At 45.5% G+C, this 18,457-nt stretch overlaps 1 protein-coding gene across 2 annotated transcripts in view; it reads right to left on the bottom strand.

The window, feature by feature from the left end:
* The window catches only part of TAFA3 (TAFA chemokine like family member 3), a 100,429-nt gene that overhangs the window by 40,616 nt on the left and 41,356 nt on the right, over window positions 1–18,457 (bottom strand). For both annotated transcript variants that reach the window (XM_081195215.1, XM_081195216.1), the window contains exons 2-3: window positions 17,279–17,367; window positions 16,761–16,876 (exon numbers count right to left, since the gene is read on the bottom strand). In XM_081195215.1, coding sequence (XP_081051341.1) covers window positions 16,761–16,875 — 115 coding nt within the window. In that variant the 5' untranslated portion in view covers window position 16,876; window positions 17,279–17,367. The remainder of the gene's footprint in view (window positions 1–16,760; window positions 16,877–17,278; window positions 17,368–18,457) is intronic.

Raw genomic sequence — 18,457 nt, forward strand, 5'->3', positions numbered from 1 at the left:
GTTAATTAATGTCTTGGTCTAAGACTGAAAGAGGGAAGAGAATTTCTTAGAAAGTGAGAGGCATTTGAAATTTAAGCAATCTGTCATCACTGCAAGCTTCTCAACATCTCTTCCTGCAGCAAATTGGGCTTGTTCCAGGCTACCTTCTCTGAAAGATACATAGACCATGCTTCATCTGTAGCTGTAATAACAATCGGAGAACAGGCTGTGCAGAGCACAGAATCGATAGGCAGTGTAAACAGGTGACACAGAGAGGAGATTGGGCCATAAAGAATAGGTATGAAACTGCTCTGATTCCCTATGCTGGAGTGGGTGCTGTCAGGGCACGCTATTTATCCTGCTGCCAGATCATTCTTCTGTGGCTAATTGCATTTTCCCACCTGCTAATGAGCTCCAGATCTCCGGCAAGGAGCCATAAAAAACCAAAGAGCCCCAAGCCACACCAGGATAAAAATAAAAGGAAAAAGTGGGTCAGCAGTGGCATAAGAAAATTAGGCACCTGGCATGACAGTGGAGCAGAGGCCTTTTCCCAGGGAAGGGAAGTTAAGCAGTCAGCAAAATTTATTCCTGGAGAGCTAGCATGCTAATTTTGGACAGCTTGAGATCACGTTTACTCCAGCTCCCGCAGACATAACAACATGGATCCATAAAATCATGAACACTTTATTTCCCTGTGCAAACTTTATTGCACAGATAGTCTGCTGTAGTTTTGCAAGGAACATTACGAAAAGTACACATAACCAGCGTGAAGAGGGGTTTCAATTCACAATGGAAGATAAGCTGTTACACAGCACTATGACAATTTAAAGAATTATTTGGCAGATAGGTGAGTGGAATGTGATAAAAGTAGAAGCTTAACTTTTAAAAAAATTCATGTGCTGGTTTTCATCTGCTCTTTGTGTTATCTGCTACTTGTATAATTAATGGGTGGTATTTGACTAAGTCATGCTCAGACCAGACCCACTGACATCAGCTCCTTAGAAATGCCAGCTCTGCTTCAGCATCATAAGATGACTTGGGCTGCATACGCACAATGTTTTATTCTGCAATCACTGATGGCCAAGTACTTTTTTCCTACATAAGCTGCACACAATCTAGATCTATTGCATATTTGTTACCCCTGAAAAGAGCTTTTCGGGAAACTGGTTTCATTCCAAAAAATAAAAGTTCATTGCAGACTGATTCTGCACTACCCTTCAGTGTGTCCATTTGAAAGCAGATGTAGTGCCCCCCCCCAGCAATGGAGACCGTGTAGCCACACTTGCCCAGTGATGTTGTGGGTGGGTGCATGCCAAGATGGCAATCACCACTCCTTTCTTCATTCACCTGGGGCGCATGCAGGGAGGAAAAGGGGGGGGTAACCTAATCAAAGGGTTTTCAAATGCGTATCTCGTGACATATGCATATTGAAATACGGTAAATTATACGGTACATTTTGATGGGGGGATCTGAGTCAAGAAGTGCTTTGCAAAATCCAGAGAAGTGTGAAATCTGAAGGATAAGCTGCATCCTGATCTGCATATTAGTAGTCCAAGAGACTTAATCAACACTCTCAAGGAACCAACACAGTTTTCACCTTAGGGACAGATTATGCCCCCAGATGCATAATACCTAGACCAATACAAGTGACGCTTGAGGTGTGGGAGATTGCTAATTTTTGGAAGTGTTTTGAGGATTGAAGAGTGATGTGAAGCTGAAATGCAAACCGACAAACCCAATGAGAGAATCCATGAAAGCAAAAGTTCCTGGTCCCCCCACATCCACTTTCAATTGTGTATACCACCCAATGTGATGACACCCTGATGATTAAATAGACTTTTGGAGAGGAAGAGTTATCTGTAAACTATTGCTTTGTGGAGAAGGATGATACCTGGAATTCCAAGCTTCTCTGTCATCCTCAATTTAATGTCACCCATGGATATTATATTTTTGAGGAACCATTCTGCGACATCATGGTGGTTTCTGCAGTTACCTGGGCACCTAATTCTCCAGTACAGTTCCAAATTGTTGTCTTAACTAAGAGAGAGTGGAGATCTGCCGACAGTTTATCTTTAACCACCACTTCTTCTACGAGACAAGAATACTCAATAACTACTTTTAATTGGAAGAACTTTAGGGGGTTTGTTAAAACAAGTAAAATAGGTACTGCTATATTGGCTGTTTCCTTTGAAAGAAACATACTGTGATTTGAAAAAAGGATATATTCAGCTTAAATCTGTAGGCTATGATGCCACAATTGAAAAGCATAGTGTAATGGAACCTCATACCATAACAATGGGTACAATTAACAAGCAAATTGATCCTCTGATTTGGAATGCCATGACTTTAAATTATATAGAATATCCAGTTGTGGGATCCCATGTGCTTAAATTGAATCAGCCTCAAGAGATTATTTTGCAGCCTCAAAATTCTGTAATCCTGGCCCAACTGCACTGGCTGCCAATTCATCTCCAGGCACAATTAAAAGTGCTTGTTTCGACCTATAAAGCCTTAAACAGCTCAGGACCACAATTCCTCAAGGATGTATCTGACCCAGACCCTGCAAATATAATCTAAGGGCCTTCTTTGTGTGCCCAGAAAAGTTCAGAGAATGGCAACACAGAAGGGGCCTTTTCTGTGCCTTTGTTACATATCTTTAGACACCCATAAAAAGCATTCCTCTTCTCCCAGGCCTTTGACTAATTAAACAATCTATGGCCTCTTAAACTGTGGTGGGGAATATTGTTTTCGTTTGTTATAATTGTATGTGCTTTTGTGTTTTTATATTGTAAACTGCCCTGCAATTTTTGGATGAAGGGCAGTATAGAAAGTTAATAAATAAATAAGATAAAGAAGAGATGCAGATCAAGTGGTTCATGTTTGCAAAAAACAAATTCTTGAAACATCCCTAGTCAGAGGGAGTATATTCATGGTCACACATTGGGGCATAGATGGTAATGGTCAGATGACAGTGGGATTGGGTCTATCTTGTTAGTAGCAGCTAACATTGCCACAAAACTTCAGTGATCTGCATGCGGCTTTCATTTCATATTATGCATCTGTGCAAAAAGAGGACCCTGCTCTAGATAGCATGTATAATGAGAGTAATAGTTTTTTCTTCTCCTGCAACTGCCCCCCTTTCCGCTTCTTGCTGAGCAGGAAGAAACCTCCTATCAGTTCTATCTGAGAAGGCAAATCAGAGAGTGTTTAATGCTGAGCAGCAGGAAACCCTTTGAGAGCCTGGGACAATTTCCTGCACTGTATGCAATGCTTTTCACTCCAGTTTAGCTGTTATTTTCCCTCCAGAACTTTGGGGAAAAAACACATTATCTTGCAGGAGCATATATACATTGTAAAAGCACAGAGCTTTTGAAGCCTGGATGTACAAAATAAAATTAAAACCATGCCCGATTCTGACTGACCTTTAACTGAGCAGCCAAACACGTTCTTTATGCCATTACTTGGAAGGACAAAGTCTTTCTCCAGAGATCTGCAATTGCTCCTCAGATCACTTGTCACACAAATACAGACAGAGGAACAGCAGCATCCACAAATTGTTTTAAGAAATGCACAAACAATTACTGTGTTGCCAGACTTAACTCACACTGGGGAATTCTGTCTCCCATGTGTGATACATAGTCTTCAGCTCTGTATACATTAGTGGTTAATCTTAGTGGTTAATCTGGATCCAGTGTGTTCCCATTTCTGCCCTGAACACATGATGTTAGCCAGGATCCACAGGCACCTAAAGGCAGTTTTTCTTTGAAAACAACCACCCCCCTGTGTTTTCATGTGGTTTCCCACAAGCCAGCCTCACTCTGACTTGAAAAAAGTTTTACTTATTCAATGCTTGGCGAATCTGAGACATGAAGAATGGAAACATTTGCTGGGGGTGGCCCTAAATATCTGGTGTCTGTAGTGGGTGTGAAATACCACTTCTGCCTTTGACATACAGTGTGGGATAAGTTCACTTCCAGAACACTACTCATAGAATCGTAGAATTGTAGATTTGGAAGGGATCCTGAGAATCATCTTAGTCCAACCCCCTGCAATACAGAAATTTCAACATGCAGTCCCCCATCTTATCTAATTTATCTATCTGAAACCATACTGGACACTGCCTAGCTTTGCAACTGTGCTAGCAGTTTTACTGATGCCTTTCTGGGTAAAAGGAAAAGGGGGGGAGGTAGAGCAGCCTTTCCTTCTTTCTGCAACCCCTGCCCCCGCCCCCAATTGCAAGCCTGATCAAGGTGGGAGCAACTAGTTCACTTCTATCTGCTGCTTTAAACAGGATCAGTAGCCTGTTTCCACCCCTAGTCCCAGAAGAGAAGGGCTAGCCATAGGAGCAAGGCTGAGCATCAGGAGGAGTTACATGTTCATTCATCATAAACATCAGCAGCAGCCAAAGCAAGAACCCTCTGCTTGCTCAGTCTTGCTTCAGCCTTATACCGAGTCAGACCATTCTTCCATCTAGTTCAGTATTGCCTACAGCAGGACTGGGAGCAGCTCTCCAAGGTGTCAGGCAGGGGGAGATGTGAGAGACTGAACATGGGACCTTCTTCCATGCAAAGCTGATACTCTGTCACTGGTCCTTCTTGAGAGAAGGGGGCAGATTGTCTGCCATGATGGCAATAACATCAATAAAACTACTTTGCCCACTGAAATTAGGCTGCTGAAATAAATAAATAGGAGTGGAACTTTGAGTCCAAGAATTATGAGCTCAGTTCAGTTCTGCTACTGAAAACAACTCCCTTGACTTATAATATGTTCAAAGGAACCCTCTTCTTCAAAATATGACTCTTTTCCATCTGGCTCTGCTTGGTAAATCTTGGGTTTCTTGGTAAAATACACACACATTTAAAACTTGCAATTATAGCATTTATTTATTTTTTTAAAAGTAGCTGGTACCCCTTGGAATCCTAGTAAGATATGAATTAGATTCAACAAGCATGAAGTTTTTGTCTGTCCCTGCCAAGGCTGGCACTTCCTTGGGGTGATCTGACTGCCTCCCCCTCCCTGCTGTTGCGCCACTGCCACTGGCGCCACAGCACCTTTGCAGTCGCTGCTAACATGGCACTATCATGGCTTGCACTGCATTGTGACAGCAGAAGGGGCGCAGCTGCAGGTGAGGTGCAGTTGTGGTGGTGGGGCCAGTGGCAGTGCAAGCAGCGAAGTGGGCTGGATTCTGCCTACCACAGCAAAAGAGGCCCAGGCCACCCTGGGCCCCTGCTCTAGATCAAACAACAGGCTGCTTTTTTGGCTCTGTGGAACTGTTGCAGCCAAAACTCAGATCCCAAACCAAATCAGTCCAATTCATGTCAACCTGAAGCCAGAGAAGGTTGAGGCAGCCCTGAATTGCACCAGGTTAGATCAGATCCACCTGGAACAAGCCAGGATGGTCAAAAGTTGGGTGATGAGGAAATGGGGTAATGAAGGAAACATAAGATGCCTGTGTTTCCTCCCCTCTCCACTCCCAGCCACATGCTTAATTGTGGCTTAAACCCCTAAATGAACATTGTGCAAGCCCCCTTTATTTGATTCAGGGCATGGATATAGGTTGGGTCATTGCTGGATCATCCTGAGTCAGATTGGGACCAGCAAATTCAGGTCCCAAACTGAATGGGGGCTGTGCTATTTTTGCCATGGTTTATGCATTCCAGAGTAGAATCAGTGCTTTTCAGTACATGGTTGGAGGGCCCCCCATCTTTCTTTTGACACTACCACCACACTGCTAATGATTCTAAGTGTTTCAGGCTACTGACCTGAGATGTGGTAAACGTCTGCTCCTTAGCTCTCCGACAGCCAAATATCAAATCAGATAATGAATTCTACCGTAGAAAGATCCCACGCTCATTTCCATCCCAGTTAGAGGCCAAGTGAGAAATCTGTATTCAGTGCTCGGCACAGCACATCGCTACTACTAATATTCAATGAATAATTAAAGTTTTTAAACTCACTTCTGCCTTTCACACATGTATTATTAAATGGCTACTAGAGAGAACTAGACCTGTTTTTACTGCTCATTACTACTAACACCTTAACTGAGCACAGAGGGGGGGAAACATATTTTTATCATCTTGTCACATCAACTGCAGAGCATATTGCAAAAATAATCTGCATGGGGATGATACATGCACTCAGCTTTTTTGCCACAGTTTATATGAAGTATGCACATGAATGTCTGCCATCGGGCTGGCAAAATGGTTGTCCTGCAGTTGTAGCTAAACCATATAAACCATCCTGGGTGAAGTCTGTATGCATAAATTCCATCTTATCTCACATATAGATACTGAAACCTCTCTGCCAATCACAGCTTTCCAGTAATCCAGTATGACCGCGGGCAATATAAACATATTTTAAATATATAAATAAATGTGGACTGGTTGAATTGGGTGGCCACGCAGTACAAAGATTCTCTGAAACAGTTTCAAACCCAACAGCTTCTATTCCAGGAGAAGGGTTTCTTTCTAGACTTACAGGTTCCAACCAGAGTGATTTCTCTGTTCTTTGCCATCATCCGTAGAGGATAGCTACCCATACCCCTCTAGAAAATTCTGTGGTAGAGGTCCTGAAACTGACAGACTCTTGCCCAGATCCAGACCCTCAAAGGGAGCAGCTGCACTGTTCCCTGCCAGAGGCAGAAATGACACTTTACTCATAGAAATTACTCAAAGCTACTTACGAACCCAACAGAAACACTAAAACCTATTACAATAAACATAATCAATGGTTCCCAGCTTAAACATACTACTAGAGGCTATGTAGAGCCACTGTACAAAATCTACACAGCAAAAGGACAATGGTTTTGTTGACTCCAAGTAAAACTGCTAGTGAAGTTCACCAGCTTAGATACTGATCTCATTGCTCAAAGGAGAGGTGAGCATTACAAGATTCAGGAGCTTATAATTGTCACTTCAAAAGGAGAGGTTGGATGGCCATCTGTCATGTATAAACTAGTTGAGATTCCTGCATTGCAGGGGTTAGATTAGATGACCCTTGGGGTCCCTTCCAATTTTGCAATTCTATGATTCTATGAGAGGCCCCCCAAATTCTTATCTGTCTCAGATTAAAATCCAATCCGGAGAAGAATTTCCAGTGTACTCACCTACCATTTCCAGTGCCTCCATACACTTCCCCCTCCCACAACATCTACCCAGCTGTGGCGGCAGCCGAACAATCATATCCAGCATTCACTATCCTCTCCTTTCCATCAGGCTGTTAGTGCACGAGGAAAAAAGGGCTACTTCAGACATGTAATTTTTCCCATTTCCACAGCAATTCCAAATTTGATATCCAAAACTATGGCTCCAAAAGTCAGCTATTATGTCCCCCTCCTTAATTTTTTTTTTTTAAATACTTATTTTCCAGTCCAATCCAATGTGAGCTAAGAGAGGGAGACACCCTCACTAATTCTATGGCATTTAAACACAAAAAAATTCTTTACTTAGGAATCTGGAAACGAGATGATTGTTTAGGGCTTTTAGATCTGTCGCCTTGTCTAATCGCCACCTTCCTGTTTAGCATGTGCTTGTTCAAGAACAATCATTTTTCTAAAATCGGTTTTCTGAAACTGGATCCAATCAGTCAGGCCCAAGCAGTACATGATGAGAAGGCACCACAGAGCTGCGTTCAACAAGCAGCTGCATTTAAATAGATGCATACATCAAACAATGCGATTAAGGTATTTCCACATGAAATAGGGGTGGCATTAGGCTCAGCAAGGCAATGAATTCCCAGCCTAAGTTGCCTAAATGGATGCAGTCAAGCAGCTTTGGCTTGCGATCATTAGTCCTCATCATAATACCATTCTTACTTTAATAAAAATCCATCACTGTCGATGAGGAGTGGGGAGTGTGTGAGTGGGTAGATCTTTAACAGGTGCTCTGTTCCGCAGCAGGAAATCTAGTGGATACATTCACAAAGCAATCAAGCTATTTACCAGCAGGAGCGGAGAATCTCAGGCCCAGGGCCTAATGCAGCCCTCCCAGCTTATTAACCTGGTGCTCGGGACTCTCCCCAGGCTCCACCCCCTTTCTCCAAGCCACACCCCTCCCTAGCCCTGCATTGCAGCCTGCTTGGGTGTTTTTGCCTATCTTGGACTCAGAGCTCAGTTGTTGCTTTGTTGCAAAAATCACTACAATGCCCAAACATAGATCAGGCAACAGGTAACACCAGGCTTCCTCAAACTCGGCCCTCCAGATGTTTTTGGCCTACAACTCCCATAATCCCTAGCTAGCAGGACCAGTGGTCAGGGATGGTGGGAACTGTAGTCGCAAAACATCTGGAGGGCTGAGTTTGAGGAAGCCTGGGTTACATGGTTCAGAAGTTCATAGAAGAGCTCTAAGGAACAAGCTAGATGAATGCTAAGATTTGGTCCCAACATTTGATGTGTAAATAAGTTTCCCTTTGGAGGAGCAGTCATCCGTGTGGTGGTTGTCCCAAGCCACAGGACTGGGCAAGCAAGCAGGCATTCCTGCAAGTAGGCTGGATCTACTTGCATGGTCTCAGCCATCACAACATCCTTCAAGAAGGAGTCGGCATAGCCAGCTCACTATTCAATTTAGCTTCAGGAAGCGCAATCACACCAGGAAGATATACCATGACATTTGGGGCATCTGATGACACTGAGTTGTGACTGTCTCCAGGCAACTCACCGAGCCTCTCCCTAGCATCCAGATCAGCACCTCCCAAACCACAGGGCCCTTCCCCTAGATCCAAGCTCTGCATTCTCATCCCAGTCCTCCTCCCACTTCAGAAAAGCCCTGCAAAGAAATCTCAATTGGACTCATGAAAATGGTTTGCCTTCTGAATTGGGTGCCAAATTAATTTTTAATTCTGATTTTATTTTATTTATTAGATTTATATACTGCCATTCATCATAAGATGTCAGGGTGGCTCACAGAGTTTTGAGGCCAGATCTGTACAGGGTAGCAAAAGATCGGATACATTACGTACTAGGATCACTTCTCCTTCAGAGCTAATCCCTCCAACATTTGGCGCTTCCTTTGAAGATAAGTCACCTAGTGTAATGATGATACAAGGCAGAAACAAAGCTCAGCACCTTGCCCAAATCAGGGATCATGGCTTTGCTCAAAATGCAAACAAACAGCAATCAATAAGCCAAAAAACCCAACCCTTAGCTACAGAGCAAACCAAACCTCAATCCCTTTTTTCCTGATATGATTCTGAGTCAGCAGTCATGGTTTGTTTCCTTCTAGCAAGTGCAGGGAGTGTCAGGAAGCAAATCACACAGTAAGCTATGTCTTATGGCTTGCTGTGACATGCAAATATGATGAATATCTAAACACTGCAAGCCTTTCCTATCCACAAAATGCCAGTTCCCCCTATGCAAAATCTTCCCAAAACTGGGGCTATCTTTATTTACAGCAACTGTTCTCCTTCCTAGGAATCCCCTGATGGATCGTGCCCATGAGATCACTTGCGGAAACTGCAAATATTGTAGGCAAGTTCTGCATTCTCTCCAAATATGATATTATTATTGTTACGTTTATCTTCATATGTAAATGGCTGCAGGTTAGCAAGATGATAAAGGGGCTGAATGCTCATTGATTGTTTGGAATAGTCACACTGGGAGATATAGGTTAGTTGTGAGCAGTGATATTAGGGATTATAGGCTTAGAATTGTTTTATCTATAGCAGGGAATGGCAGAAGTGGAACAGGGGTCTATGTGAGGTCATACATTAGCAAATGCAGCTGCAGTTTACCGTATTTTTCGCCCCATAAGACGCACCGGCCCATAAGACGCACCTAGATTTTAGGGGGGGAAATGAAGGAAAAAATTTTTATTTCCCCCCCAGGTGCGCTGCGCTACACCAGGAGCTTGGGGCGTGCGGAGCTCAGCGCGCCCCAAGCTTCTGCATGCCGGCAAGCAGTCCGCTGCCGCCCCAAGCCTTGCGCACCCGGCGGGACCTCCTGCCGGGTGCGGGAGGCTTGGGGCGGCAGCGGACTGCTTGCCGGCATGCAGAAGCTTGGGGCGCGCTGACCTCAGCACGCCCCAAGCTTCTAGGTGCGCGCAAGCAGTCCGCTGCCGCCCCAAGCCTCCCGCACCCGGCGGGACCTCCTGCCGGGTGCGGGAGGCTTGGGGCGGCAGCGGACTGCTTGCCGGCATGCAGAAGCTTGGGGCGCGCTGACCTCAGCACGCCCCAAGCTTCTAGGTGTGCGCAAGCAGTCCGCTGCCGCCCCAAGCCTTGCGCACCCGGCGGGACCTCCTGCCGGGTGCGGGAGGCTTGGGGCGGCAGCGGACTGCTTGCCGGCATGCAGAAGCTTGGGGCGCGCTGACCTCAGCACGCCCCAAGCTTCTAGGTGCGCGCAAGCAGTCCGCTGCCGCCCCAAGCCTTGCGCACCCTGCCTTCAGGGCGCCCGACGCTCCGAGAAGCAGGCTGCTATCCGCAGCCTAGACATCCCTGCGGGTCCTCCCACAGGGCTGCCTGGGCGGCGGAATTGTTCCCGAAGCGTCGGGCACTCTGCCTTCAGGGCGCCCGACGCTCCGAGAAGCAGGCTGCTATCCGCAGCCTAGGCAACCCTGCGGGACCTCCCACAGGGCTGCCTGGGCTGCGGAATGGTTCCCGAAGCGTCGGGCGCTCTGCCTTCAGGGCGCTCGACGCTGCGAGAAGCAGGCTGCTATCCGCAGCCTAGGCAGCCCTGTGGGACCTCCCACAGGGCTGCCTGGGCTGCGGAATGGTTCCCAAAGCGTCGGGCGCTCTGCCTTCAGGGCGCTCGACGCTGCGAGAAGCAGGCTGCTATCCGCAGCCTAGGCAGCCCTGTGGGACCTCCCACAGGGCTGCCTGGGCTGCGGAATGGTTCCCGAAGCGTCGGGCGCTCTGCCTTCAGGGCGCTCGACGCTGCGAGAAGCAGGCTGCTATCCGCAGCCTAGGCAACCCTGCGGGACCTCCCACAGGGCTGCCTGGGCTGCGGAATTGTTCCCGAAGCGTCGGGCGCTCTGCCTTCAGGGCGCTCGACGCTGCGAGAAGCAGGCTGCTATCCGCAGCCTAGGCAGCCCTGTGGGACCTCCCACAGGGCTGCCTGGGCTGCGGAATGGTTCCCGAAGCGTCGGGCGCTCTGCCTTCAGGGCGCTCGACGCTGCGAGAAGCAGGCTGCTATCCGCAGCCTAGGCAGCCCTGTGGGACCTCCCACAGGGCTGCCTGGGCGGCGGAATGGTTCCTGAAGCGTCGGGCGCTCTGCCTTCAGGGCGCTCGACGCTGCGAGAAGCAGGCTGCTATCCGCAGCCTAGGCAACCCTGCGGGACCTCCCACAGGGCTGCCTGGGCGGCGGAATTGTTCCCGAAGCGTCGGGCGCTCTGCCTTCAGGGCGCCCGACGCTCCGAGAAGCAGGCTGCTATCCGCAGCCTAGGCAACCCTGTGGGACCTCCCACAGGGCTGCCTGGGCGGCGGATATCTTCCTGAAGCCTGGAGAGCGAGAGGGGTCGGTGCGCACCGACCCCTCTCGCTCTTCAAGCTTCAGCGAAAGCCTGCATTCGCCCCATAAGACGCACCCAGATTTTCCCTTCATTTTTGGAGGGGAAAAAGTGCGTCTTATGGGGCGAAAAATACGGTAACTGTTCTGCATCTTCCCTCATATACTTGATGCTCAAATTTACATTGCTAAAATTAAATTGAAAAACATCAATGTGTGGCCCAAATATGTCCCACAGATGGTAAAATCAGCAGCTTGTGGATGCAGACGGGATTTTGAACAGAATCTACAGACTGAAAAGGCCTAAAGCAATTTTCTGTGCTCATATGTAAAACTGAATGCAGTGCATTATTGGTTTATTATGTACCACATTTTCCACAGAAGTAGTACAGAGAACTTGATAAATAAATACATAGATACACATAAATAAATAAATAAATAATCACCACACATGGGAGTACTTCTGTAAGTAATTCCTATGTATGGACTCATTAATATAGCCCTAAGCGGGGTGGAGCAAAACCAGGACTATTGCAACTTTTAGGGGAAATGAAAGATGGAGCAGGCTTGTTTTCTCCTGCCCCAGAAGGCAGGACCCGGACCAATGGATTCAAGCTACAAAAAGGAGATTCCGAATCAACATCAGAAATAACTTTCTGACAGTATGAGCTGTTTGACAGTGGAATGGACTCCCTTGGAAGGTGTGGTGGGCTTGGAGGTTTTTAAGCAGAGGTTGGATGGTCATCTGTCATGGATGCTTTAGTTGAGATTCCTGCATTGCAGGAGGCTGGACTAGATGACCCTAAGGATTCCTTCCAACTCAACAATTCTATGATCTTGGAAATAATCTGTGTGCCTTTCACAGAGCTCGCTGTGTGCACATGGCCCTCCCACTTTATTATGCACAGAAGCAAGTTTATAACACAGTTCCTATGCCAAAACGCAGGGAAGGGTCACCAGGCTTGATTGCCTTAATACCAGACCATGATGGGCAGAAACCAAGGGCAGAAACACAAACTTTAGAGACATTACTGCAGTGTGAGATGCAAGTATGCCACAGACGTGGATGGAATTGAGATCCAAATTAGGAGATTAATTTGCCCAAGTTCCACCAGCTCTCTCCATCGAAATAAAGAACTTCTCTTTTAAATGATGTGGAAAATAACTTGCACATGAAAATGACAGAAATGTTTTGTTGTTGTTGTTTTTGCAAATTGGATGGCTACAATGCAGGCATACCTCTGAGATTGGAACATCATTTGCCTTTATTCCCCGCAGACAGGTGTTTATTATGCATCTCTCTTTCTCTAAATTCCAACCACATTTCGAGACACATGCTAGACAGCAGAAATGGGATTTAGGCACCTGCGGTAAACTAAAGAGGCTCCCCCAAGCCTGTGACTAGGAAGAGCACCAGAGCAGCTACTCACTTTTAATTGCTCCCTGTAGCATGGAGCAATTAGGGAAGCAAGTCTCAGGCAGAAATCCTTTGAAGTCCTCATATCCTGAACTCCAACTGCCTGCAGCTCCATAGCTCTCGGTTCAGATACAGCAGAAAACAGTGGGACAGGTTTTTGGCATGCACAACACATTAATGCCGTTGTGTGCTAACTATGTTCACTACTGCCCACCTCTGAAAAATCTAAATTCTACATTGCCATGTTTAGATGACTCTGTGTGTAGCAGAAGCTCATCCTCCACCCAACGGCATACTTGGGAATGACCCATGCTGACAATGACAGAAGCAAGTAGGTCAGGTATAGATTCCTATTCCTAGATGCATATTCCTAACAGCAAACGCACACACATTGTACCGCTGCTTTTTAAGGCTGAGTACAATTCAAGAATTTATTCTTGTTGTTCTTTGTATGCAGGTCCCAGTCTGAAAGAACATCAAGTGACCCCTTTGCCTTATTTGGCATAATTGCATAGTAGCTCCTATAAAACATGCCGGAATTGCCAATTAAAAAATGGTAAAGGGACCCCTGACAGTTAAGTCCTGTTACAAACGACTCTAGGGTTGCGGCGCTCATCTCGCTTTACAGGCTGAGGGAGCCAGCGTTTGTCCGCAGACTGTTTTTCCAGGTCACATGGCTAGCATGACTAAGCCGCTTCTGGCGAAACCAGAGCAGCACACGGAAACGCCGTTTACCTTCCCGCCAGAGCGGTACCTATTTATCTACTTGCACTTTGACATGCTTTTGAACTGCTAGGTTGGCAGGAGCTGGGACCAAACAACAGGAGCTCACCCCTTCGCGGGGATTCGAACGCTGACCTTCTGATCGGCAAGCCCAAGAGGCTCAGTGGTTTAGACCATAGCGCCACCTGCGTCCCACGAATTGCCAATTTTAAAGCCTCCAGGAAAAGCTCTCTCTCCCCCTCTTTATTAAAACACATTTATTCAAAAGTTACAACACAGCTTCGTCCACTGCCATAATATCACCATAATATCACAGAATGATCACTCCAATCCTCAGTCCCTTGTCACTGTCATGCTGGCTCACCAAATACTCTCAATCTGGTTTACTGGACATTTTAAATTAATATATCGCCTCCAAAGACACCTCTGTGATGATGGTGGCATTGAAATATCCTGTTCTTTTTCAATAAAAGAGAAAAAAGGAGACCAAATCGTGCCAAAGGTATCTTTCTTGGAGATGCCTTTGATTAGTTGTCCATGGTATGTGAGGCATTCTAATAAAGCAATGTTCCAGGTGTTATTAATCCAAGCCGTTACTGGTATATTAGAGGCTTTCTTCCATCGTTGGGCAATAACTAGTTTAGTTGCTCTGAACAGGAAGGAAATTAATTCTTTAGATTTAAGGGTAGAATTTGGGGCCAAATCTAGTGATAGTAAGGTAAGTAAGGCAAGGAGAGATAGATTGTTTAGTGATTTGGGAGCGGGGTCTGACTCAAAGCTGTTTCCAGCTTTAAGCATTAGAACTGTACCTTGAAATAGCCAGAAAAATAAACTTGCAACTAGGTACAGTTTGTGGAAGTGCCAGATACCAAAGCTCATCGCATTCTCCATCAGATGAAGTTTCAAGGAATAAAGGCATAATATGACTTCTAATCTTAACCAAGCTTGGCTGCAGCAAAGACATACATATGGTGGTAATCTCTCCAAGTCAGACTGCAGGCTGAAATAAGTTGGAACGGGTAGAAAGCACTCTTGACAAGAACTGCCACCTGCATATACAGCACCAGGCCAGAAATGCAACAGAAATTACAGGCTGCAAAACTGAGTCAACAGCCGAGGAAAATACCAGATATGACCAAATGGCTACCCACGATAAGAAAATTTGTGGGATTTGCAACTTGAGTCAGCCCTATGACTAACACAAATAAAGAATTAACCCAACTAAAGAACACTTCCAGTTCCTTAGAATTAAAACATAAGAATCAGTTTTTAAATCCAAAAACTAAAATACAAGAATCATAGGAACATTTGTCAATTTCTGAGGTTTATTTACTACTTGTTCTGGCAAAAAGGCATGTCACTACAGTATTCCCACTGGACACAATAAACAGGTCAAAATGTAAATATCATAAGGCTAAGCTTAAGCTGAAAGCACTAAGCTTGGGGGGTGGGGGACAGACAATAGTTTTATACCTTAGTGAGCAGAAGTTCTCCATAGTTTGTTATTGCCCAGTTGACACATCTGAGTGAATGGTACACCACAAGAGCAAAGATGACTCCTGCTTTGCTCCTCGCCTAGCACAAGCAATAATACACAATACCTGGAGAATTCTGACATCTGAACCAGGAATAGTGGTTTATTTTGCTCAAACTCTTAACTCTGAATAACACACCTTGGCTACACACTATGGTTTGTTTGGAGCACCGACAGCAAGGGAGAAGCAAAGCAGGAATCACCTGCACATCCATGATAAATCATTAGCTGAATCAGATTTTGCTGAGTTTTCCATTCCATTTAAAACACAATAATAGCATAAGAAGAGCCCCGCTAGACCATGCCAAAGACTCATCTCATCCACCAGCCTGTTTTCACAGTGGTCAACCAGATACTGATTGCAGCAAAGCGACTGCACTTCTTGCAGGGAGAAGACCCTTCTCTGCACATGGAACGTTGGGCTCTGTCGCAGAGATGTCCACTTGGGAGTTGCATTTGCCTGATGTCATTTTCAGAGGCTATATCAGGTACAATAAGCACAAATGGGAGAGTGCCTGCAGCATTCCAGCAAGTTCTACCCAGCCACCCCATGCACATTCGTTGTAGTTTCTGAAAACACTACTATGAGAACAACTGCAGACACAGATGACTCTGTCCATGCATTCGGAAACCCTGAAAAAGGACTACCAAATATGCAGAGGAAAGCTGCCCATGTGTACAGTCACATATGTGGGAGTCATTTCAAACATTACAATGAATGTCTGTCATTCAGGGACTAAGCCTGCTGCTGCAATGCTGCTCACCATTCTCCACAATGCACATTATAGGTGTGAAAGGGGCTTGAGTCTGTCTCGGAAAGGAGGTTTATGTTGAGGGAAAACTCTGAAAGGGTTCTGAAGTTGGTGCACCTTTTTTCCTAAGGCACACTTGCAATTTGCCAATGCCTTTCTTGGCTTGGGCAGCTAGGAAATCACCCTGCAGACAGGCTCTTCTTTGAGAATTGGCAGGTGCCAAACCTCATGTGCTCATGTGAACTCCACCCAGCAGGAGACAGTGTTGAGGCAAGAACCTATGTGATGTTGTTTCTTCCACCTTCTCCAATCCTTAAAACGGCCTTTTGCAGAGAGGAGAAAGGGATGAGGGTCTGAGTTTCATATTTACTGAGTTCAGTAAGTGGCTGGCTTCCCCCTCCCTCTGTGCCCAGTGTCAAATACCTGCTGGCTTTATGCAGCTGTTAAGAGCATTGAGAGAGCATGCTCTGAGAAGGAATTCTAAAATAATGGTGGCATTCTGCCTCTAGAGTACATCTGAGTACACCTCTCACACCTGGAATTTTGAACAGACTTGAAATTCTGAGAAAGTACCAAGGGCACCAGTCACAAAATGGATGCTGTGTATAGGAGAAGCCAAACCAGTGTAAACAGCAACTGAACTGGAAGAGAAAACAATCTCTCCCGCACTGTAGATTTCTGAGGAGTATTTATGGAGACTTCTTGCAGGTGCCATAGGAGGTACTGCTGGACACACCGGTGACTCCTGCTCTAAACCTCTCAACATAAAAAACTGAACCTTCTTCAGAAGTCCAGTTGGTAGCATCTTGCAAGTCCTCAGAAGGTCTGGAGATGCAAGAAGTCTAATCCTGCGCACACACTTTTAGTCAAAGCGCTGCAATAAGAAACAAGGGCAGATTCAAGAGAGATTGTTTGGCCTACCTGAATGGCTTCTGTGGTGTGATGAGGCCAGAGTCAGCCTTCCCCATAGCGTTATAAGGCAGAGAGAGAGCACCAATACCCCTTTGCTCAAGCTTCGGATGTCCCTCTCACTCATTCTGCCAAGGAAAAAGAAATTGCATTAAGATCCACATGTCATGGATAGGGCATCTACAGGTCAGAAAAATCCCAGCATCTCAGACTAGATCAAGCTGCTGTTTCTGGAACATACAAGCTTTATTTTAACATATCTCAGCATTTCAAAACTAAGTGAGTGGAGTTATACAAATATAGTCCAAATAAATTCAGAGCAAAATGAGCTTCTTTTTGGTGCCAAAATAAGTTTAGTCCAAAATTCAGCCGAGGAAAAGGGAATTGGTGGCATAAAGGAAGATCTGTGTGTTCCAAATAAATTCGTGCCACTTTAAAAAACACACCATTTTGCCAAGATTCATTCAGCCTTTTAACAACAGGCTTTCTTGTGCAATAATAGAAATAAGTATTTGAATAATGATACTTACCTCCTACTGGGGCTTCACAGCTATTGTCTGTGCATTGGCCAATCTCATATAGACTCGGTATTTGCAAAGAAGGGCAAACATCAGGGCATCTAAAAAATGAAAACAAACAAACAAACAGCTACTTAAATTTACAGTGGACAGAGTCTGCCTAAAAGCACCAGTGAATCATACTGCCCAAGACAAAATTCTAGAATAACACATACAGTAGCTTGTAAACAGAGGCTAATCATCTTTGCAGAACCAGTGGGGGCATTATTATTATTATTATTATTATTATTATTATTATTATTATTATTATTATTAAACGGTCCCTCTCCTGCCCTCCTCATATTTCAGCTAACATCATGGGTGCCTATTTTACAGAGGACAGTCATCTCTTTGAAGGGTTGAATAGAAAACCTGAACAGAAATCTGGGAAGGCAGGAAAGTGATAAAAGAGCACAAGATCGCTACTGAAGGAAACCAAAGACCTGCCTAGTCCAGCATTCTGTCCTCCTTAGTTGCAAGACTGTCAGGTATTATTCTTCCCTTCTTCCCTTGAGGACAGTGGTGGCAGCTATTTTTGCCAGGGTAGCCCACTCATAGGATAAATGGGACAATGGCAGCAGCTACAGGGCAATATGTGAAAGGGGCATGTCCATTCCTGTAACTGCAGCTGGAATACATCTATATGGGGATCACAGTCAAACTGCTGTATACCTTGGATATGAGAAATGTTGTTAAAAATGGGCCCTTGCGGAAGTGATTTTTCCCAAAACAGGTTGAGCTTATTGTAAAGTGCATTTCTAGCACCTAAAGTTCTTTTTGCATTTTGTTTCCTTTCTTTTTTTGCCTGCTGTCCAGAGCGCCAGATCCTACGGCAAGCTTATAGCTGCTATCCATCCTCCAACCACATCCAGACACTCACACAGGACATCCACCGCTTTCACTGATTCAAATTTAAAAGAGAGGTAGAGCTGGGTATCATCCGCATACTGATGAACACGCAGCCCAAACCCCCTGATGATCTCTCCCAGTAGCTTTATATAGATGTTAAAAATCATGGGGGAGAGGCCGAAACCCTGAGGCACCCCACAAGTCTGAACACTCAGGGGTCTGAACACTCATCATCCAACACCATTTTCTGGACACGGCCCAGGAGGAAGGAGCAGAACCACTGTATAACAGTGCCCCCAGCTC

Source organism: Podarcis bocagei, assembly GCF_964188305.1.
Source record: "Podarcis bocagei genome assembly, chromosome: 5".
NCBI lineage: Eukaryota > Metazoa > Chordata > Lepidosauria > Squamata > Lacertidae > Podarcis > Podarcis bocagei.